The sequence below is a fragment of the Plodia interpunctella genome, chromosome 28 (assembly GCF_027563975.2).
Source record: "Plodia interpunctella isolate USDA-ARS_2022_Savannah chromosome 28, ilPloInte3.2, whole genome shotgun sequence".
Lineage (NCBI taxonomy): Eukaryota > Metazoa > Arthropoda > Insecta > Lepidoptera > Pyralidae > Plodia > Plodia interpunctella.
The window spans coordinates 3,552,685-3,576,544 of record NC_071321.1 but is presented as its reverse complement, the minus strand read 5'-3'; the positions used below and the strand labels follow the sequence as shown (position 1 = coordinate 3,576,544).

Below are 23,860 nucleotides of genomic sequence, written 5' to 3'. Positions count from 1 at the left end.
TTATTATGGTTATAACGGGGAGTAGACAAATAGCCAATCGAGTATGGCTATGAAGCGTGACAATCAGACCTATAACAAATTAACCAATCAACTTTAAGTACTATTTTTAATTACATTTTAAATTTTTTTGGATTAGAGAATAAAAAAAAAATTTGTACACCGAAAAATGAACTTTATTCGTACTAAATAAAGTACAATATAGCATAACAATATCGGCCACCGATGACACATAACGTTATGTGTCGGAAGAAATAAGTACTTACATCCAAAAAATTATTATAATCACATTAACATGTACAAACCAAAAAATCCACCCAAAAAACTTAATTCACAACATAAAATGTACTTATATTAGTTTGTGACTTCTATATCTAGGTAGGTACATATCTAGTTACTCAATATATAACTCTATGTAGCGGCAATAGTGGTCAAAATGCAATGAATAAATTGAAAATTACTCTAGAACGTAGACATAGATTATTATAGACACCGTATCACCATATACGGCTTTCCTTTCAGTCGTACGAGATAAGCGTATTAGAAAAGGATTAGGAGAAATTGGACCGAGTACTAACAAACAACTACCTAGATCAAATTCAAATTTCAATCGAATATTTGAATAGTGTAACTCATGCGACTTCGCCCCTCCTACAACTCTCTCTCCTACAAGCTCCTGTATGAGCGAGACGAAAGACTGACGATGTCTGTAATGTTGCCCATCTGAATCAAAAAATGGCTAAAAAATTCGGTTCGTCATGAGCCATGACTCAAAGTTTGTGAAATCTGAATTTTATTACTAAAATACGTCTAAAATAAGATAAATATAGTATCATTAGTAACATAACGAGGCAAAACTCTAGAAATCAAATTGACTAAATGCATAAAAAATATATAAGGCAACTAAGCTATTGTCGAATTTTTTTTATAATGAACTATTTTAGTCCAAAATATACGATTTTATACAACTGAGGTATGGTTTGAACTACATGACAAATAAAAATAAATGTCTTGACTATGTCTACCCCGTAAAAAAGGATACAGATGTGATCTGTATTTAAAAAAAAGGGCTTAGTACAGGATTGCATTTACCTTCTCACCATCGAATCGATTCGAAGTGACACACAGCGAACCAATCACATTGCGGTGTGGTTGTCGTTACGTCACAATGGCGCACTGTGATTGGTTAGCTGCGTCTCACTGCGATACGACTAGATGGTGAGATCTAAATAGCGAAGTTGCACTACGCACACAGATATATACAATCATCTGTGAAATAATCTAAAATTTCATTGATGTTCCACGAGAAAAAGTACATTATGGAGGGAAGTCGCTTGTGACATTTTACTTGTTCATTTTTACCCGACTGCAAAGGATCGATATTGTTTTCGCGCGTATCTTGTATGTGTGTAAATATATTCTTTATTTCCTAATGTCTATATAATGATTTATATAATTATGGTATCCATACATTCGTCTTAACTTCCCGCGTGTTCTTAGATAGGTGACGTTAAAAAAACAAACATGGCGGCTGTGTAATGCCATTGGACTAAGTGAAAAACAATTATTTTTTCGAATGCTTATAGAAAATAAATATTAGGACAAATCACACAGATTGTGCTAGCCCCAAAGTAAGTTCGAGACTTGTGTTATGGGATAATAACTCAACGATACTATATTTTATAACAAATACATATATAGCAAGACCTGGGCCAATCAGAAAAAGATCATTTTCCATCATGACCCGACCGGGGATCGAGCCCGGGACCTCTCGTTTCAGAGGCAAGCACTTTACCACTGCGCCACCGAGGTCGTCAACTTACAATATGTGTACCAAATTAAAGGGCTCAATGCTAATATCTTCAAGCAGGCGGGTTTCATGCAATTTTTTTTTGCTTATTTATTATTATTTATAACCATCGGAAGTGATCATCTTAAAAATGTTGAATTTTCATTGTAAAATCATAAACATTCATTGTGTTAATTAGGTTTTTATTAACAACGATCAATATTTTACCTGTACATCGCTCGAATAAATGAGCTTAAAATTTTAATTAATTTCCCAAAAAATTATGGAACACTTCGTACAAGATTCTGTATTTTCGCGTTTTGTGTGTTTTAACTTTTTAATTTTTGGTCACGTCAATGTAATAGTAGAATCGTAGCCAAGGGCTGTAAGGCATAAATTGCAGCCCGGGATATTTATATATTCAGATATACTTCGAGGGTGCAATTGATGCTTACACCCGAGCAATTTATTTTTTCAATAACGAAATTGAGCTTTGCCGTTCGATACCTATTTAAAATTGATAACTATTAAGACAAGGCTGAATGGCGAAGCCGACCTCTTTGGTGATTGGGCTGAATGCATGATGTCTATTGCCAGTATGATCTGAAGTGTTTTTTTTTAATTTTACTTACCGCCCTTGGGCTTTTCTAGCTTCATTATTACCCTAGAGCGATAATTGGTCACCTACAAGCTCCATTTGGGGGTAATAAGGATCTACTTACCGATATGAGATGTAAAAAAATATAAATAAAGTAATGATATAAAAATAAGCAAGTTAACAGAAGCGACTAATGGGTACTTCTTCTCGTGGAACATCAGTTAATACATATTTGTTACATCAAAATAGTTATAATGATTTTTATAAGCACTAAAGCACTGCTATGGTACGATTAGCAAAAAAATACATTGTGTTTTTAATATATTTACAAATGGACGGCAAGGAAACATATGAGTAAGTATATAATATAGAAATATAAAACAGTTGAATTTATTAATTGCGATTTAATATTTGTAATGACACATCGTTAAACAAATAATATTTTTTGTGTTATAAATGGTAAATATCATCTCATCAAAATACATTATGCTAAAGAATTTTATGTGTATTAATTACTTCTCTTATAACACGCGAAAATAGTTATTAATTTTTTTTGAGGTTATAAATGTGAGCTATGAAAATATGTTACATTTCTATAATTCATACAAAGTGACAATGACGAAAAACAAAATTTTAAAAAATAATTTTAGACAAAAATGTTCTTTGTTTCTTCCTACCCGCACACTATCATCACCATAGCATTTTTATCAATTTCAATTATTAACGAAAACTGAAATATATATATATATATATACACTAGCTACACTAGGCAAATATATAAGTGTTATATATGTATAGTTTTCTATTGGACACAGTTGCCACAATTTACTAAACCGAAAACGGTGACCACCGTAATCTGACCTACTTCGTGTAATGGAAAACTTCTCTCTAACAAAATTCTTTACCTAGTGTACAGTTAACAGCACATCAAGTTACCCCGCATGAAGCGCTCTATGGCGCGGTAATAGCGACCAGTTTTACAGTAAATTTGAGTATTTATGTTAATTTCCGCGAATAAATAAAATGATAAAAATTTTATAGTGAAGCTAACTTGTGCATATATATCGTAGTAAATGTCAATTGTATTAAAAGTTTAATTAACTGATTGTCATTATATTAAAATGAAATTTTTAACAAATAAAGAAAAAAAAAATATATAATTACGTACTTACAAATCCATGTATATGTAAATATATTTCCACTACAGTATATGGCAATATAATAGGTTTTTCAGCACCTCTTAATACATAAGATTATATGAATTGACTTGTATATATGTATATACTTTTTAATAAACAAGTTTTTAGTCTCAACAGTTTCTGACATGCGTAAAAAGATATTTGCTTATATTTTTTTTCCTTTCAAATACTTGGTTGACTGGAATAAATCCCTTTGTGGGATAAGTCCGCCTTTGTATGCATGTATTTTTTTTATATAAAGTTTATTAAGAGATGTTTTATAATGAGTTAGAATGAGGAAAATTCATGATTTTTAGACATTTTTACATTGAATTTTTTATTTAAGCGTGCAAATAGCCACAAACAGGGCTTTGTAACGTTTTGTATGACGCCAAAAAGTCAAATATTTTTCTTTGTTGATTTAAAAAACGATTTTTGAAATCAACAGTTTGAGACTTGACAGTTTTTTCAACTGAGATTCGGTTTTCCACCAGTGAGTTCAGACGTTAACTTTAACATGTGCAGAAAAACGCAAACGCAGCCATATTTTAGTTCTAAAAGACGACCGCGTCGGCCCAGGTTAAAGTTAGCATCAAAATTGACTGGTGCAAAATCAAGTATAAATCCTAATTAATTTTTTAATGACATTCTATGGTATTTTTGTTTTATGAATTAACTTGATACCTTAGTTTCTTATGTACACAGTTCATAAGTACTTATTATGATAATTATTATATATAGTTATACAGGGTGATTTCTTATACATTGGCATAATTTTATCTACATGCTCAGTCGATGGTACTGAACAACTTTTCGTATGGAAGCAACCTCGAAATCGCGAGAAAACAATCAGCTGATCCATACATTTTCCACAAGTTAGGTATATAATTTTGTATGGAACAGCTGATTTTGTTCTCGCGATTTCGGAATTACCCCCATACTGAAAGTTGTTCAGAATCATGGACTGAGCATTTAGACAAAATATTGCCCAATGTATTAAAAGTCACCTGTATAATAGACATTTATTGATAACTATAAGTGTAAATGTTTTTATCATAATACAAGTAGGCGCCGCAATATCCGTAAAATGTGATTAAGATACAAGCACTATTTGTAATTACTTTAAGATCATTGTAACACTTAGTTGGCGAATATGAAATATGAATATTACAAAACTGACCTCGTCTATTTGGTCCAAAATCAAACGACCCGTTTTTATCAATAACCCTAAATACATAAAAAAATATGTAACTTAAAATTATGTAATGCAGTCTAATATCGACTGGAGACTACCGGTTAAAATTTCGCCAAAGTTAGCACTTTTCACGTACATTGCTTGTTTTTATTGCGTTAAAAAATGACACATAAAGACTATGCAATGTATATTCATTCGCGTCGATAATTTATATCTGGCATAAGCGTGTAATTAAATGTGTTTTTTTTTTTATAAAAAGTCAAAGATTTTCAGAATAAATGGTTACTAATAAACGTCTTTAGGTGATAAATAACTGCACACTAGCGCCACCATCACATTTCTACCAATTCCTTGTGTTTATTATTAGCGAAAACTAAAAAAATCATATTTCCAAATTTTTCTACACTAGATAAAGTAATTCATTGCAAAGTATTATAGTATTCCATTACACAATGTAATCACAGTCGATTATGAAGATTTTGATGGCAACAATTTTCGGCATTTATATATCACCTTAAACGAGATTAGACTCCTGTCGTCGGCTTAATGTTATTTCAAATGTGACTATTATTAAACTAATATGAACTAAAAATGCGATAGCGACTGACTTTTTATAATATTATTAATAATTCTAGTATCAGTTATATATTTACTGCTATTAATAATTCATAAGAGAATAGCAAACTAATGAGTTGCTTCACCGCTTGCTGACAAACTATCTGATAGTCTATATGTAACATATCAAACAGTTAAAAGTGTGTTTCACAAGTGTAGAACAGGGCTGGACTAGCCAATCAAATCAGGCAGATTTATCTAGCAGTTAGTTTATCTGTCAGATTACAATATGAAATTTTATCAGAGAGTGGTGAAACAGGCCCTGAACAAAACAAATAGACCAACTTTTATTTTTTGATTTGTTTTTTACCTCCTCTATACATTAATTTAACATATTGTATTTTATGGAAAAAAAATGTAGACTTAATTAATAATATATTTTTTATATATATCCAAATAATATATATGTTACGGTAAGAGTGATTAATTGAAAATTATTAATAATTGCCGAAAGTCGTAATAAATGTGAGAAATTAATCACATTTGTCGGTGATTATGAATAATTTGCCTACCAAAATATGCTTATGAAACGAGTATTCTTGGTTAAATTGCCTTGTGTGAATACTAAGTTTGCCCAACGGTTTAGCCCGTTCATTTATAACTATATATATATAACAAAATAGCGCGTCAAACGGACATCAGAAGTTCGAGTCTTGGAAAATGTAAGCACCTAATCACATCGCTCATAAAGAAATGGCATTACATTGATACTGAACAGTTTCTACAGATTCCAGTCTGATTTACTGTCAGGTCCAGTGAAGCATCTCCACATGTAATATGACGATAAAGCATTTTATTTTATTCTTTCCAATCTTTTTAAATTTGTAGTATCCTTGACATAAACCTATTGTCGGCTACTGTTAACGTTATATTTATGGTCTATAACATGGGTTACCACAGGACAGGCGTGTTGCCTAGTGTGGGACCAATTGTATAAGCAATGTAGCAAAGTTTTATTTATTTAATAAATTTCATTTCATTTCATTTAACCTTAGTATCGGTAAATGTAATAAATTGGTCCCTATTGGTTCCCCTAATTTAACATTTTAATAGTTTGAAGCTCCGCTCGCTTTTCTCGCTCCGCTTTGTGTGGTCACAATACTATCCTAACCGGCAATCCAACTTGAACTTTAACCTGTTGTAGTAAAACCTTGGGTCTTACTTTATTTATTACTTTTACCAATACTTTTACCAACCTGTGCAGCGAATTATTAATAATAACTAATAAAAGTAATTAATTTAAATTGATTATTAACATTTACCAAATCTTCTTCTTCATACTCGTATTCCTCATGGCTGATGGTCGTGGTCATTACGTGGAATGAAACACACACAACAACTTTCTTGGCATTATTAATGGAGTGGTTTGCCATTGCCTTCTCCATTTCACACACAAGTTAATAAGAATCAACCAGTGTGCAGGTTTCCTCACGATGTTTTCCTTCACCGGAAGCAGGTGGTGGTCGATGAAAACTACTATACATGAGACAGACTGGTATACAAACTCATGCGGCACGAGTAGGATTCGAACCTGGGACCTTTCGATCAACAGGCGGGCGTCTTAACCGTTACACCACCGCTTCACGTGGTTATTATTAATAATGTTGTAAAATTATTAATAATTTTCAATTAATCAAACTTACCGTGACATATACATATATAGATTTCATACAAATCTTAACAGATAAACAATCTTTACAGTACATATTGTTGAAAATAAATCTAATATTAGTTTTCACCTACACATTGTAAAAGTAAAACATTTATTAACCACGAAAATAATTTCCTAAATAGTCTTTTTCAATTTATATCGTTTAGTGTAGAATCACAAAATGACACGGTGATATTGTTCACACAATATTAATTGTAAGAAACAACGGACTCTCTATTGTAAATAGTAATTTTTAAATTTAAATTTGAACATTGATTTTGTTTTTAATACTAATACCAGAAAAATAAACAATTTTCAAAAAAACGCTAAGTTTATATTGAGGGTAATTAAACATGATTATTGTCATCTAAATACTTTGCTTTCCATCCAAGATTCATACCTGTGAAAATAAATAAATATGTATCATACATACTTATCCAAATGAATTATAAATAAAAATATTGTAAAAAAAAAATTAAACGTGTCATGAGCTATGCTCACGCTTTTGGTTGGCATTAAAAAAACCGGCCAAGTGCGAGTCGGACTCGCGCTCGAAGAGTTGCATACCATCCTACGTTTGTGAGGATGTATGTTTGTTATTCTTTCACGCAAAATCTACTGGACCGATTGTTATGAAATTTGGTACACGGACATAACCTGGAATAACACATAAGGTATCTCGAAATTCCCACGGGAGTTAAGCCCCGGGGCGCAGTTATAAATAAAAACTGCAAAAAGCCTGGTGACATACAGACGGACGGACAGAGGAATCTCAGTAATAGGGTCCCGTCTAACACTTTACATAGTCGCCTCGTACAGTCAAATTAACCTTAATGGACCCTTATGCCGCGGTAATATGGGCGAGTTTACAATGCATTTGGGTAGGTTGACTGCACTACATCATCACACAAACACATGGAGCGTGTGAGTTTTTGGTAAAAGTTTACAAAAAAATAAAAACATACATTCATTTAAATCAAGCGCCAACCTTATTCCGTCTCTTGTTCAAAAGAGAGTTGTTGCTATTTTCTAATGATTTTATTTGGACCTGAAACGAAAACAAATATCGATTATTACAAAAAATAAAAAAAGTTAAAAAGAAATTAATTCACGACCCACGCCCTTTGTCAAATATATACTATTATTATAAAGAGGTAAGCGTTTGTGAGTTTGTATGTTTGAGGCGAGTGATCTCCGAAATTACCCAACGAATTTCAAAAATTATTTTTCCATTAGTAAGGTACATTATCCAAGATTTCTGTAAGCTATATTTCATCTCAAAATTCCCACGGGAGCGAAGCCCCGGGCTCCATCTAGCGTAGTAATATTCATATAATGCTCTCTCTCTCTCTCATCTCCCATGCTCTTGGTTGCGTTCGGGGTTGTGAAGCCGCGAACATTAACTAACTCTTATCTCTAAGTTAACTCCTTAACTTTTGATCTTATGCGAAAGAAATATTTTGCGAAAGAGACATTCTGCGAAAGAGACATTATGCGAAAGAGACATTCTGCGAAAGAGACATTATGCGAAAGAGACATTTTGCGAAGGAGACATTTTGCGAAAGAGACATTATGCGAAAGAGACATTTTGCGAAGGAGACATTTTGCGAAAGAGACATTATGCGAAAGAGACATTTTGCGAAAGAGACATTATGCGAAAGAGACATTTTGCGAAAGAGACATTCTGCGAAAGAGACATTATGCGAAAGAGACATTCTGCGAAAGAGACATTATACGAAAGAGACATTTTGCGAAAGAGACATTATGCGAAAGAGACATTATGCGAAAGAGACATTTTGCGAAAGAGACATTATGCGAAAGAGACATTTTGCGAAGGAGACATTATGCGAAAGAGACATTATGCGAAAGAGACATTTTGCGAAAGAGACATTATGCGAAAGAGACATTATGCGAAAGAGACATTTTGCCGTTTCACTTGACTTCACTCACCTGGTCGTAATCCACCCGCATAGTAGCCAGCGAGCGCGTCATCTCGTCCTGCACGTCCGCCCACGCCTCCCCGCCCTCGCGCAGCAGCGCGTGCGTGTACAGCGGCGTCTGCGGCACCTGCGTGTACTGCCGCACCCAGGGGCTGGCCATCACCTGGCCATAGGGAACTAGCTAATGGCTTGCCTAATCGCTTTGATAACAATCAATTAGGACAAATCACACAGATTGAGCTAGCCCCAAAGTAAGTTCGAGACTTGTGTTATGGGATACTCACTCAACGATACTATATTTTATAACAAATACATATATAGATAAACATCCAAGACCCGGGCCAAATTTGGTTAATTATACATATATATATAAATATATATATTTTCCTTTCATCAGCACTTGATCACAATCATAATATGTTTCAGTATACCTTTTGACCATGTACTTTATTGTGTACTTACATGTTATATTACTGATAAAAAATTATACATAAATTTAAATTTTAAAAATGGTAAGCCATTCTGGCATAATAGGGACCAACACTGTTTGAATGAGTTTCTTTCGGCATTTCTTCTCAGCAGTGGTCGTTCCGAAATGCTAGTAGTTTGTAGCTTTGGTAAACATCATTTAATTTAGAATATGACGTGAAAAAGTGCCTGTGAAGGCCTAATTTCTGAATAAATGATTTGATTTTGATTTTGACAATCAGAAAAAGATCATTTACCGTCATGACCCGACCGGGGATCGAACCCGGGACCTCTCGGTTCAGTGGACTTACCATTATTACTGGCCGAGCACGCTAACCACTGCTCTATTGAGCTCAGTTAGAATCTGATAGATAAAAACATTCCCAAAGATTCGGTCATAACACCTGAGCGAATTCATAAAAAAATAAAGGCTTACTTTTTACGCGGCGTCGGGCGCCACAGCCGTGATGCAACTATCAGAAATGAGAGAGAGAGAGAAAAAAAGTAGCTTACTTGATGAATGGTCAACCGCTTCGCCGGATCGACAGAAAGCATTCCACCAATAAGATTCTTCGCTTCTGAAGACACATTGGACCATTCAGGCTCCGGGAAGTCATATTGGCCCAATCTGATTCGCTTCTTCATCCCAGGGGATATGGCGAGCCCGTGGTTGGAGTAGAACGGGGGGAATCCGCACAGGAGAATGTACATGACGACCCCTAAAGACCATATGTCGCAGGATTTATCGTATTTTTCCGGGCCCAGAACCTGAAACACAATTTCGAGATTAATCAAAGTTAATATTTAAAAGTTTGACCTTCACGGGCACTTTTTACATGTCAAATTTTAAATTATCCACTCCTAGGTTTTACCCGCGGCTCCGTTCGCGTGAATATCCAACGGGAAACTTTCTTTCCCCTGGATGAATGGTATTCTATAACCTTCTCCATACTCTCAACTACATGCAAAATGCAAAATTTGAGGAAATTTGGTTGAATAGATGAACCTCTTCACGCTTTACCTACTCAAGCAATCTAATAACCAAATAAACAAGCTTACTTTAATTAGCACACTTAAAATAAAAGAAAAAGAATTGATCTCACCTCCGGAGCAACATAATAAGGTGTATAGCAGGGTGTCTGCAGGGTGTCAGCTGGAGTCAACGTCTCCTTCGCGAATCCAAAATCAGTCAGTTTCAACAGAGCGTCTGGTCTCACACTGCTATATAACAAGTTCTCAGGTTTGATGTCCCGGTGGGCTATGTTTGAGTCGTGGAGATGACGAACAGCTACGCATATTGAGTGCATTATCTGAAAAAAATTATAATACAAATTAAAAGTCGAATATCGAGTGTGTTATTGCTAACATTGGTGTCAGATTTTGGTGTCAGGTCGCCTGAAGGCATCTGACATGACTTTTACGACTACTTACCGCGATCTAATGGCAGGTGAGTTTTTAAGTTTATTACATTAATTGCAAACAAAAATACAAATTTGTTCTCTTTACAATATTTGACCGAGTGAGCGAAGTGAGCGAGGTCAACAATCAACTTGGGGCAAAAATTTTTTTTTTGTATCTATGTTTGTAACGTGATAACTTTCGAACCGTTGGTCTGATGTTGATTAAATTCAAAATGTACGTAGGATTTATCAATAGAATTTATAATTTCGCGGGGAATCAAATTGGATTAAGTCGTTTTTTAAATATCACACAATTTTGTAAAAAGTCGTCAAACATTTCTTGTGTTCGCGAGGTCAAATTTCGCGGCGTACAACTAATAATATGGACTGATATATGTTACCTCAGCGGCTTGTCTCTCGGTGAACGCGCCTTCTCTGTTATCCTGTATCCTCTGGAACAGCTCCCCACCGTCCATGCATTCCATCACGACTAACAAGCATCGCTTACCGCCATATGTGTTGTCGTACACGTCTATTATCTGTAATTAGGGAGTCCTCATTAAAATATCGTCTATCAAAACTGCATAAATATCCTAGTTCATAATAATCTCATAATTAATTGTCATTTTAGTTGATACTAGATGTTGCCCGGGGCTTCGCTCCCGTGGGATTTTCGAGATAAAATATAGCCTATAGCAATCTTGGATAATATGAACCTTTCTAATAGTGAATTTCTGAAATCTGTTCAGTAGTTACGAAGATTATCCGCCTCAAACATACAAACACACAAACGCTTACCTCTTTATGTAATAGTTTATATCCATGGCAAATAAAATTCTAAAACTATATTAAAACCATAAACTGTTAAAAAAACAATAGAACACTTTACATTCATCGTTTATAATAATTTTATATCATTTATTTATTTAACAGCTGATAAGCAACACCATTCCTTAGGAGGGTTGAAGCCAGGCGGTTGTAAAAGCATAGCCAAATCTTAAATGATGATTTTTAAGCTAATTAGTCTTAGGGGGCGTCAAAGAGTATGTAACCGGTAACACTCGATTTGGACTCATCTCAATATGTCTACAACTACTTGGTCGCCAATGTATTTCGATCTCTGTACTTAACTTTACACTGTCATGCAAAACGTTGATGTAATCGCGTCAACATTTGAGTTCAGCTATAGTGTGTTGTGTAGCGGACAAGAATAGGGTTCAAAAGCACAGATTCGCGCGGATTCGCATAAGGTTTACACGCTCAGTATTGCCCAGTTATTTCTCAAAAAGTAGATGCGTTTGCGCCGTACTGTTTGGCGTTAACCTCAACAGATTTTAACTCACCTCAACAATGTGTCTACAGCCACTAGCTCGCCAATGTAACTCGACCTCTCTTCTCGCTTTCAAACTGTCGTGCAAAACTTTCAACGCCCGCTTCGCGCCCGTGCGTTTTTCCTGGCATTCGACAACCTGAAATGTAAACAGCCAAGTTGTAACATTATGCCAGCTGTGTGCCAGTGCCACAGTGTCGCCAATTGGCCGGTACGGTTGTACATTGCTGGTTTTTCATTGCGGTAAATAAAAGCACTCGTACTAACTACGCAATGTTCACGCATTCGGCGACAGTGTGGAGGATAAAAGATTGCGACGAAGTAGGTATGTTGCGCTGCTTCCTCTACCTCTTTGCAAATAAGAAGTAGATTTAGTTTTTTGACGTCAATAAGTGATGTATGTCCTAATTAGAATGAACATTGCCAGGGGCCGCGATTCTCACGCGATCGGAGATTATTTCATTAGTATTCGACGATATTTTTTTTTCGAAATTTTCACAGTCACAGAATAACACTATCGAAGTATTGGAAGAAGGGCATGAAAAGCTAGCTAAAAAATAATTTACGGAACGAGATGAATGAATCACGAATAACAAGGTATCACTGATTCACAGTTAAATGTAAACAATTTAACTGGCGTGAACTATTTCTTGAAAGTAATGATTTAAGCTGAAGAAATGAGGATGTTTACTCTTGTCTTTCCCGGATTTCGAAATTCTGTAATCCTAACTAATATTATAAATGCGAAAGTAAGTTTGTTGCCTCTTCACGCTCTATCTACTCGACCAATCTTCTTGAAATTTTGCATACATGTAGTTTGAAGTGTGGAAAAGGTCATAGGGTACCTTTAACGTGGGCCAAGTCACGCGAAAAGGCTAATTCGATATTTTTGGCAACCAGCCCTTTATTCTGTACGCCAAACAGTAGTGCTTGCATATTGTTCCATTTTGAAGGGTGAGACAGGCAGTGTAATTGCTAAGAAAGAGACCCAGAACACGCATAGAATGCGACGTTGCTGTTTACATCTCACTATCGAGTCGATCCGCAGTGAGACGCCACTAACCAATCACAGTGCGCCATTGTGACGCGACGACAACCACACCGCAATGTGATTGGTTCGCTGCGTATCACTGCGAATCGCCTCGATAGTGAGAAGTGATATTCAAACCTAGATGAGAGAGAGAGAGAGAGTAGAGTAAACTAAGGATTTCAAACCACGACTAAATTAGGCTAACGCTAGACTGACAATTAAAAAGATATGACGCAATTTCCGCCAAATCCTACACCAACATTTAACCAAGTGTACCTTCGACCTTATTTCAACCCCCCCGCCCCCCACCCCGTTAGGGGGTGTCTTTCCAAGGGGATGATCAAAACAAATTGAATAAGAGCTAAGTTGGTTTAGCGCCTACGCAACTTTGCGTACGATTAGGTATCACAGTTCACATTGATCGAGTTCATTTTGCGCGAGGAACTCGCCTATTAACTGCCTTCATTTATTTATTTACTAGATATTGCCCGGGGCTTCGCTCCCGTGGGAATTTTGAGGCAAAATATAGCCTATAGCAATGTTGGGTAAGGTAACTTTCTAATGGTGAAATAATTTTTGAAATCGGTTCGGTAGTTTTGGAGATTATCCGCCTCAAACATACAAACTCACAAACGCTTACCTATGTATAGATTGGTAATTTCTGATGAGGAAAAACTGGTAGGGTAACATTGAAAGTGTGTGTGTATACGTTGGGTGGTGTAAAAGAACAAAACTTAGTAACAGACTCGAGGCAGAGCGTGCATTTGTTTTATATACTACTTTAGCTTTTGCCCGCGGCTTCGCCCGCGTCAATTTCCCACAGTAACATTTATTTTTCCGGTTTGAAAGGTACCCTATGTTCTTATCCATACTTTAAACAACATGTAAGCAAAATTTCTAAATTGGTTGAGGAGATAAAGCGTGAAGAGGTAACAAACAAACAATACTTTCGCATTTATAATATTATAGTTATTTATTTATTCATAAGTCAAATTCAAAACAGTAAGTTAGGTGGTTACATGCACACAAAATATATGATAATTACATACAGTTTCTACGAATTAACCAAACTGACCAACAATATGTGTACATAACATGTTAAATTTTTCTCACATCAAAATACAAAGTGAAAACAAAACAAATAAAATATAAGGAAGAAGAGGAATACAATACAAAAATGGCAATTTAATAAATAATAAATAAATAAATATATTAGGACAAATCACACAGATTGAGCTAGCCCCAAAGTAAGTTCGAGACTTGTGTTATGGGATACTAACTCAACGATACTATATATTTTATAACAAATACATATATAGATAAACATCCAAGACCCGGGCCAATCAGAAAAAGATCATTTTCCATTATGACCCGACCGGGGATCGAACCCAGGACCTCTCGGTCCAGTGGCAAGAACTTTACCACTGCGCCACCGATATAACATTACGGCACTTCCTTTTGAATGACATTAGTGTTATGATTAGGTTCTCGCTCTCGCTGCTCGCTCCTCGACTCGCCTAATATGAACAGCTGAACGACCGACATACATTTTCATTACATAAAATTACTTACACAAGCAATTTGTTAGCAGCTGTTCACTTTATTGTTGTTTATTAGTTGGTTTATTATACGACCATCCACAAAATATGATAATGTCTATGATCTATCTAGCATTAGCCGCGACTTCGTCAGCGTAGAAACAGAGTTAAATCAAAATTAAAATCAAATCATTTATTCAGAAATTAGGCCTTCACAGGCACTTTTTCACGTCATATTCTAAATTAAATGATGTTTATCAAAGATACAAACTACTAGCTTTTCGGAACGACCACTGCTGAGAAGAAATGCCGAAAGAAACTCATTCAAACAGTGTTGGTCCCTATTATGCGCGAAGGGCTTACCATTTTTTAAATATAAATTTATGTATAATTTTTTATCAGTAATATAACACTTCGGACCGCATAATTATATTATACTAACTCTTGTCCGTGTCAATTTACCATGAGAGAATTAATTTTTCCCGGATGAAAGTTACCCTTCGTCCTTTTACGTACTCGAACTAGATGGATGCAAAATTTCAAGAAGATTGTTTGAGGAGATAGAGCGTGAAGAGGTAACAAACGAACTTACTTCCGCATTTATAATATTAGTTAGGATTTTTTTGTGATTAATGTGTTTACCCATGCAAGATTACTAACTCCTAGGACCAATATTTTTGTGTGACAGTCAAATAAGTAGTCTTTTAAACATGATGAAATGAATGTATTAATACAAACTTTCACACCCGTTAGACTTTTAGGGGTTGATTTTTGAAAAACAAAGGTTGGCGGTGAGTTCTTCATCAGTTCAACATTAATATTACAAATCATTATGAAACCATAACTCGATTCGCGAGCGTAATTCCTGACATGTGAACTGATAACGGTCGTTATCACTAACCAAACTGACTGAAACGTAACAAGTTATACATTATCGCGATACAGTTCGCTGAAACTTGGCTGATTCCGGCATACATTGCTGGGTTTTCATAGCGGTAAATAAAAACACTCATACTAGCTGCGCAATGTTGGTGCATTCGCGTCGTCATCTAAATTAGACGGTATTGTGTTGCCGGCATGAAATTGCGCGCAGAGCTATGTGTAACTGTGATTCGTGTGCGTGTGGTTCCCGCCCTAGATTAGATCCTCATATCCTCTCACGTGAATGTCCTACGAGGCGATCACAACAGCATTTTCTAAGATGGTTAGTAAGCTCATATGAAATTGGACTAAATGATAGTCATTTATATATTATTAGAAAAAAAAAACATCGTATGAAACAATAATGGTAAGCCGATCTGGCATGATAGGGACCAACGCTGTTCAAATGAGTTTCTTTCGGCATTTCTTCTCAGCAGTGATCGTTCCGAAATGACAGTAGTTTGTAACTCATGAGAAATTACTATTTAATAATAAATTTGATTTGAAAAAGTGCATGTAAAGGTCTGATTTCTGATCATTTGATTTGAATCGACCATATCCTAACATATTATAGTACAAAATACTCTGTTGCGTCTGTCTGTCTATTCGTGATAAACTCAAAAACTATTGCACAGATTTTCATGCGGTTTTCACCAATAGTTCGGGTGGAATCTTGCAACTCAATTTTGAAGCAGATATCTAATCTGAAACCGATTAAGTTGAAATTTTGTACACATTTTTAGTTTGACATGTTTATGACAATGCATTCATTTGATAAGCATGACCTGACAGGGCACCCAGGAACGGCTCCCGACGAGGGAACTTCTCAACAGTTTCCGGACATGATTTTTTCCCTCCGACAACAATAAAAGCTTGTGTCAAAAATGTTATTTTTGTTAACAACTTTTATGTAAGGAACCCTAAAATGCATACAGAATGAATACAACACACCGCAATATCCCCCTGCATCTGCGTATGACGTGTATGATGACGTCAAGCACGCGACGTCGGTAAATCCTATCTCGTCCGTAGAATTCGAAATTATAAGCATAACAGAAGTGGCGGCGGTTTTGTTCCGTCTTGTCAATGATATTACACATCTCTGTTTTTTTTTTGTTTTTTTTTTATATATTCTGTTTTGTAAAGAATTTATTTATGTATTAATAATCGTGTCAATTATTTTTACTAAAACAACAACTTCGAAAATCAAAATATTTTCACATTGCAAAACATACATTACACAATTATTGTCTATTATGCTAATATATTGATATTTAAAGTTTATATTTCAATAAATCGACTTGTCAGGATTGTGTATAAACTAGTAAGTAGGTACCTAAAAAAACCCATGCTTAAACGCGTTATAGTTTACAAAAACGTCTATTTCACCCCCCTATTTATAACTTAAGCTAAAATGAATAAATTTAGTTGCCTGTAAATCCTGTAATGGTCTAATCCATACTAATATTATAGTTAAATGTGTAGTTCTGTCTGTTTCGCGTTCACCGATTTTGTTTAAATTTGGTACGCATGTAGTTAAAGACGAACGTTCAAACATTTGGCTACTTCAAAAAACAATCACCAAAAGTCTATAACAGGGCGTAAAGTTTGTATGAACGAGAATATTAGTAATGTTATAAATACATTAATCACAAAAAATAGATGCAACTATTCTACGCTGAAGACGTCGCGAGTAAAAAACTAGCTTTGACTACGTTGCTACAGAGTCGTTGAAATAACACTTCTATATGCCGTAAATCATTCTGAATTCTGTGATCTTCTGTAATTACACAAACGCGTGGGTGAATCTTGTGACCGATTATATTAACAGCGCTCTCAGATAATGGCATTTATGAGGTGATTGATCAAGTTACTGGCAGCATAGAAATAAAACTATGCGTAGAACAAGCAACTATTACTTAGTAAACCTTACGTTAAGCCCTTTAATTTGATATATATATTGTAGGTATTCGTAAGTAAAAATGTTTTTCAAACTTACAAAACATTAGAAAGAGCGCAAACAAGAAATTATTTTTCTACTATTTTCATTTTATTTCGGTAATAAATCTAGTCGATTAATATTGAAGCTAAAGCTAGTATTTTTAATAGCGATGATAATTTAAAAAAGACACGGTAAAACCTTTCGTACATTATCCTATTATGCTATCGAGAACCGCTGAACTCGCTATGAATTTCTACGCAATGAATTCTAGGTATTCATAGGCCGATCACAACTAAATATGGACTAGACTACACGCAATAGTGTTAATGCACTTTAGCTGTTACTCTTGAACATGTAAACGTTTAAACAGGCTCCCAAGTAGCACGTAATCACAACTGATATTATTAGCGCATATGATGGTCCAGTGGTTAAGTTATGATGTGCCTGAAAATAGAAGTGCCTCTGGTTGACAATCGACCAGAGTGAAGGTTTCGTCACGATATTTTCCTTCACCGGAAGCATATGGTGGTCTATGAAAACATAAGCCAGATTGGTAGTTTTACAGACAAACTCGTGTAACACGGGTAGGATTCGAACGTGAGACCTTTCGGTTCACAGGCGCCTACACGATTACACAAAATTGATGACGTAACTGACATTGTTCTGATATTATTATATGGTTCAGCTGGGCTACCCTATGTATGAATCTGTTACGTGAGAAACTCATCCATGTGTCCAAGGCAGACCAGTCTACGCAAGGAATTCAGCGAATTTCTTTTTCATCACAATTTTCCTACATGCCAGTAATTGCTTCGAGATTTTGCACTGAGTAATATTTTTCTTTTAATATTTCTCTTTTCATGCTTTGAAATTGGAACCATTTGAAATACCATTTAAATTTGAATAATTAGAGTACATTGACCACGAAATTATTTTATAAATATTTGATTATCGAACTACGCGTTTTCTTTTTTTTTTTACACAACTGTCTCAAAAGAAACTTTTTTTTAATGGTTCGTAACTTTGACCAATACAACATGTAATATAGATATCCTTAATTCCTTAAGTTATTCCAGGCAACATAGATTTACTGAATTTTAAAAGCAGCACCTATTTTGTTACTTTTTATTTTTGTAAAATAGAATGTATATATCAGTTATATTTATCACTTTTCACTTAACAAATATGTAGCATTGTTGAATTCGGAACCGTGACGCCAAGTCCGGTGTGAGTGAGTTAAATATCAGTTATATATATGTATTATATTTGTTGTTCGATCTCGATTTAGTAGTATTTTTTATCTGTGCCAATCACATTAGATAAGATAAAAATCCTGGAGCGCCAATGATGACGAATACAATGTGATTTGGTTTCGTGCAATGGTATATGAATCATAACGGCGCCTGGGTGATTGTTGCCGAGTTTCGAGACTTGAGGTTAAAACAGAAGTCTGTGGTTGACATGTCCTATATTTTAATATCCTTATTTTAATAGTTCACACATGTATTTTTACGTTTAATAAGTTAAATAGGTAGGTTTATTGACCGAGTGAGCGAAGCGAGTGATGTCTACAATTCAACTTGGGGCAAAAATGCATTTTTTGTATGTATGTTTGTAACGCGATAACTTTCGAACCGTTGGTCCGATTTTGATGAAATTTAAAAGGTATGTAGGATCTGTCAATTGAATTTTTAAGTTCGTGGGGGCGACAAAATCGGTTAAGTCGTTTTTGAAATATTCACAATTTTGTAAAAACTTATCAAAAATTTATTGCGTTCGCGGGGTCTAAGTTCGCGGCGAACAACTAGTTTTTCCTAATCTAAGGACATCCATTGATAATTTCAATTAGAACATGACGCACGCACGAGTAAATCAATGGAGCGGAAGTCTGCTTGGCTGTTTCGCGCCATTTTAACAGCAGAAATTGTTTCGATTGAAGGCTGTACATACACAAAGGTCGTTCGAGAAAGTAATTTAATTGTTTCAAAGACAAAGATTATTTATTTGCGTGCGTGCATGAGTTTACATTTTTTACAATGTGGTGTTAAAAGAAAAACTTAATCCTACATGTTTCACCGTCCACGGGTATGCAAATTTAAATAAAGATCATGTTGAGCAATATTCAATTTTGTCAAAATCGAATAAATAAAAGTAACTAAATTAACTAAATTTTTATCTAAATCTATCATTTAAAAAATCGTTCAAATTATAATAACATTTATCAATCAGCAAGGACCTGAGGTGCTTTTTAAATAAATTTAAATTCTGATATTTATATTGTTGTGGAATTTTGTTATAAATTTAGGTGCCATACATACAATACTGTTACTGAGTGACGCCGTTTTAGAAGGGTGTAAACATAGTCTATAATTATCCCGATGATTTCTTAACACAACATCACAAAGGCGTGGGAATAAATGAGCATTACATTTAACAAATATTGTCGAAGTAAAATTTTGTCGAAGGTTTTCAGATACATACTCGTAGATATAGAAAGTTCATTGAAGCGACGTGGGTTTTCACCCAAATATTACCAGTTATAACCTATGTATGTTGTACGCGACTAAGAGCTCATTCCAACTTGTCGGGTGTCGGATCTGTATATTAATCGGATGTCGGCGCCTTCGTTCGCACACACAATTTATAAAACGGTTGACGGCCACGGTCGAAGCTAGTGTCAATTTTAAGCACTCTACGCGAGGTTGAATGACGACGAAGCTCTTGTTGTGATGTAGGTATTATTATTTAAGAAGAAGAAATGAAATTATTAGGTGCACCCAATCCTGAGGGAAATATTTAGTTTGGGAACATTTCAGAACTTAATAACAGAATTGAGAAATGGCGACATTAAGTTTGTTCAATTACCATTTTAGAATGTCGATAACGATATTCAACTATCTATTTGCTCAAATATCAATGAGCATAAACTACCAAAATACAAGATATATATATATATATAGCCTTGGCAGCCGAAAGGGAACAATCACATTCCCAAAGAGGTTTAATGTCAAGACAGGAAGCCGGTTGTAAAATCACAGGCCAAATCTTGCGTTTTATTGGTATGAGTGATTTTATTTACCGCAATGAACAACCAGCAATGTATATCGAATCCGACAAAGTTTGGCGAACTGTTCCACGACAGTGTGGAGCCGGCATTGTGTTTACCACGGATTAACTGTAACGCGTTTCATTGTTTTGTAATGACCGCGTGCGCAACATTACAAATAGCACATTACAGCGTACGAATAATCATTATAAAATTTATATAGCGGTCAAACTTATAACACCCCTCTTTTTGCGTCGGGGTTTAATAAAGGTCAATCATTCTTTAGTACCTATTTCCTAAACATACGGAAGTATTCGTGAAGCTTAACAAGATTATGATTTAAAAAATGACATTCTCAGAATAATTGTGAGAAAATACCAACTTGAGACGATAACAATGGTTATGCAATTGTGACTCACTGCGTATGGGTTTCGATCGGTGGCGTAGCTTTAGTGGGTTAGGCGGGGCAGTGCCCAGGGCGTCCAAGCTCAGGGGGCCCCTTGACTTACAAACTTGACTTATAAATTGAGTTACTTAGTGTGATTTTTTTTCCAGTATTTAAATATAAATACACTAGCGACCAGGCCCGATATGTATTGCATTGAAATCTGTTACGTTTAAATGAACAAAGCTTAGAAACTTTTATTGTTTTATTTTTATATATTTTGACTTATTGATAATCGGATTACGGCTCATCTGTTTGTTCTGTAATATTAAAAATCCTTGAATTGTATTCGTGGTATTACGAATTTGGAACAAACGATTTCAAATAGTTTTGGCTTAGAAGTTTTGGAGGAAGGCTGCGGTGAAGTTGGTTGCGTCGCTTCTTCACCTGCGCCCTGGAAGTCGGCGGTAATCTTATACTGCTATATTTATATGTAAATTTTGACGTCAATTAATGATGTGTATCATCCTTAATTGAAAAAAATTGAATTTAAAAGTTTCTTTGGGGCCCTAGTTTATTTTTTGCCCCAGGGTCTGTAAATTTTGACGTCAAGAAATTATGTATATCATCCTTAATTGAAAAAAATTGAATTTAAAAGTTTCTTGGGGCCCTACTTTATTTTATATGCCCAGGGTATATGAATACAAAAATACGCCACTGGTTTCCATTATCACAATAGTTGAAACATAAACACAACATATGTATATTCTGCCACCTATTTCCAACTTGAGCAACGCTTGAAGTCAGGTAGATAACATAAATTTAAATTTCCAAATGACATCAGTAAGAGAGCTGGCAAATTTGAAACTTGTTAAAAAGCTAGACAATCCATACTGATACAATAAAGAGAAAAAGATTTGCATTTTCGTTGTTTAGTTTGTAATGAATAAATTCAATAACTACTGGGCCAATTTTGATGTAATTTGGCACAGAGATTCAGGAGATAGGCTACTTTTTTATCACCTGAGCGAACAAGTCTTCATGTAGCGTGCGGTTCCCACCTTAGAATAGGGTCGCTCTAGATTAAGACCACTCTTAAATAGGATAGCCTTAGCAGCTGAGAGGCAACAACAGAATTCCCAAAGGGATATGAACTATTCCATGTCTGTATGAATTGACGTCCATCTTGTGACAAACAGAACAAAATAAAAAAACAACTAAGTCATCATATTGAGTGTGTTATTGCTAACACTGGTGTCAGATTTTATTCAAATCGCCTAAAGGCATCTGACATGACTTTTACGACAACTTACCGCCATCTAGTGGCAGGTAGTCGCATACACACTGGTGAACATAAACTGTCCGCCAGTGTGCAGGTTTCCTCACTATGTTTTCCTTCAACAACTGAGTAACTAGCAATTTTTTATTTATATTTATTTAACAATGTAATATACCTAGGCTAGGCTACAGACAGAGCCTAATAAAGTAACGCCATTGTAAACCACTAAGGTTTTTCTACTGCGTTATTAGCGTCAACTCAATTGTAAATTATGACAAAGCTAGTTACATTTAGAAATATGTATTCTATTAAGACATTTTCCTGTACAATGTCCACTCAGTGACACTCTTAACACATAATAGAATTACTTTTTTAAAACAATGTAAAATATTTATGTAATAGAATTTGTATGATTGAAAAATAAAACTGGTTAACTCTAAGTTGAACTCACACAATAAGTGTAGCTGTGCTTAAGCATGTTCAAAAGTTCCTGTGGATCAAAATGGTCCCAGGTTCATATCCTGCTTGTGTCAGATGAGTTTGTATACCAATCTGACATGATGCTATGCTTACAATAATTTAAAAATTTTTAGTATACAGAAAAATATCTTTTTAGGAAAATAAGCATGTAGTTTTTTATTTCTAATCTTTCAACACATAACATTCAGTAGGTACCCTATTACAGGAATAATAATTAAGAGAAGCAATCTCAAGTTTCTGGTTGTTCAAAGTAGGAACCAAACTTACTAAAAAATATGAAAACATATAATGTTTCTGTGTTCTTTCATTGAATGAATATTCTATTTAAGTAGTAAAATCATTGTGAAGAAGAATCAATTGAGGCCTATTTGATTCTTAATATACATATACTAGTATTTAATTGTTTTTAAAATCAAAACCCCAGCCAGAATTGTTTTATTAATAATTTTATGATATATTTTTTATGATGGGGTATTTTAATCTACGAGGTTGTTTTCCTATGCCTGATAATTTAAAGATAAGCTATTTCATATTACAATTTTTAAGAAATAAGTAATGCTCAAATAGTCATCAATTTGATACAAATTATAAAGTCATTAAGAAAATGGAAATTAAAATGACTAAGAACTTAACTTCTTCTAAATCACCGTTTCTTGACAAACGCAGAATCTATTTTAGATTTTGACGTCATATGTAAACAACATTCCAAAATTCGAATAGAATTTTATTAAATTATGTTTTTTTAAATTAAACAGGACTTTGTATACCTTCCCGTTGATGCCAAGGCCGAGCACTGTGTTGGAGATGTCGTAATCTTCTGTAATTGGCGATGTTTTAGGAGTTTTCGTAAAATTATTCATGTTCAAAAAGCACCGATATACACCATATAAACTTCCAAGTGTTTAATATCACCAAGTAAAACTGCTCTTCACACGCGATTTGTCTGTTTATGTTATGATAGTTGCCAATGTTATTTACTATAAAATTCACTATCACGAACACTGTAGGTATGGACGCGATATTTATCTAATTTTGTACTACGGACTACGGATGACAAATTCTCTCTCGTCGAGTTGAG

General features: G+C 34.8%; 1 protein-coding gene across 2 annotated transcripts; it reads right to left on the bottom strand.

Annotated features, from left to right (window-relative positions):
• Nucleotides 1-151: 151 nt before the first annotated feature.
• On the bottom strand, nt 152-23,860 carry MAPk-Ak2 (MAP kinase activated protein-kinase-2). 2 transcript variants are annotated; one of them, XM_053765999.1, is made up of 8 exons: nt 23,550-23,860; nt 12,175-12,300; nt 11,233-11,370; nt 10,535-10,741; nt 9,945-10,199; nt 8,974-9,126; nt 7,989-8,071; nt 152-7,423 (listed from the first exon to the last, which is right to left on the bottom strand). In XM_053765999.1, exons 1-7 carry the CDS (start codon nt 23,640-23,642, stop codon nt 8,000-8,002), a joined length of 1,044 nt encoding a protein of 347 aa, XP_053621974.1. In that variant the 5' UTR covers nt 23,643-23,860; the 3' UTR covers nt 152-7,423; nt 7,989-7,999. The 2 variants fall into 2 exon arrangements, with proteins under 2 accessions (XP_053621974.1, XP_053621975.1); XM_053766000.1 differs by having other exon boundaries at nt 8,012-8,071.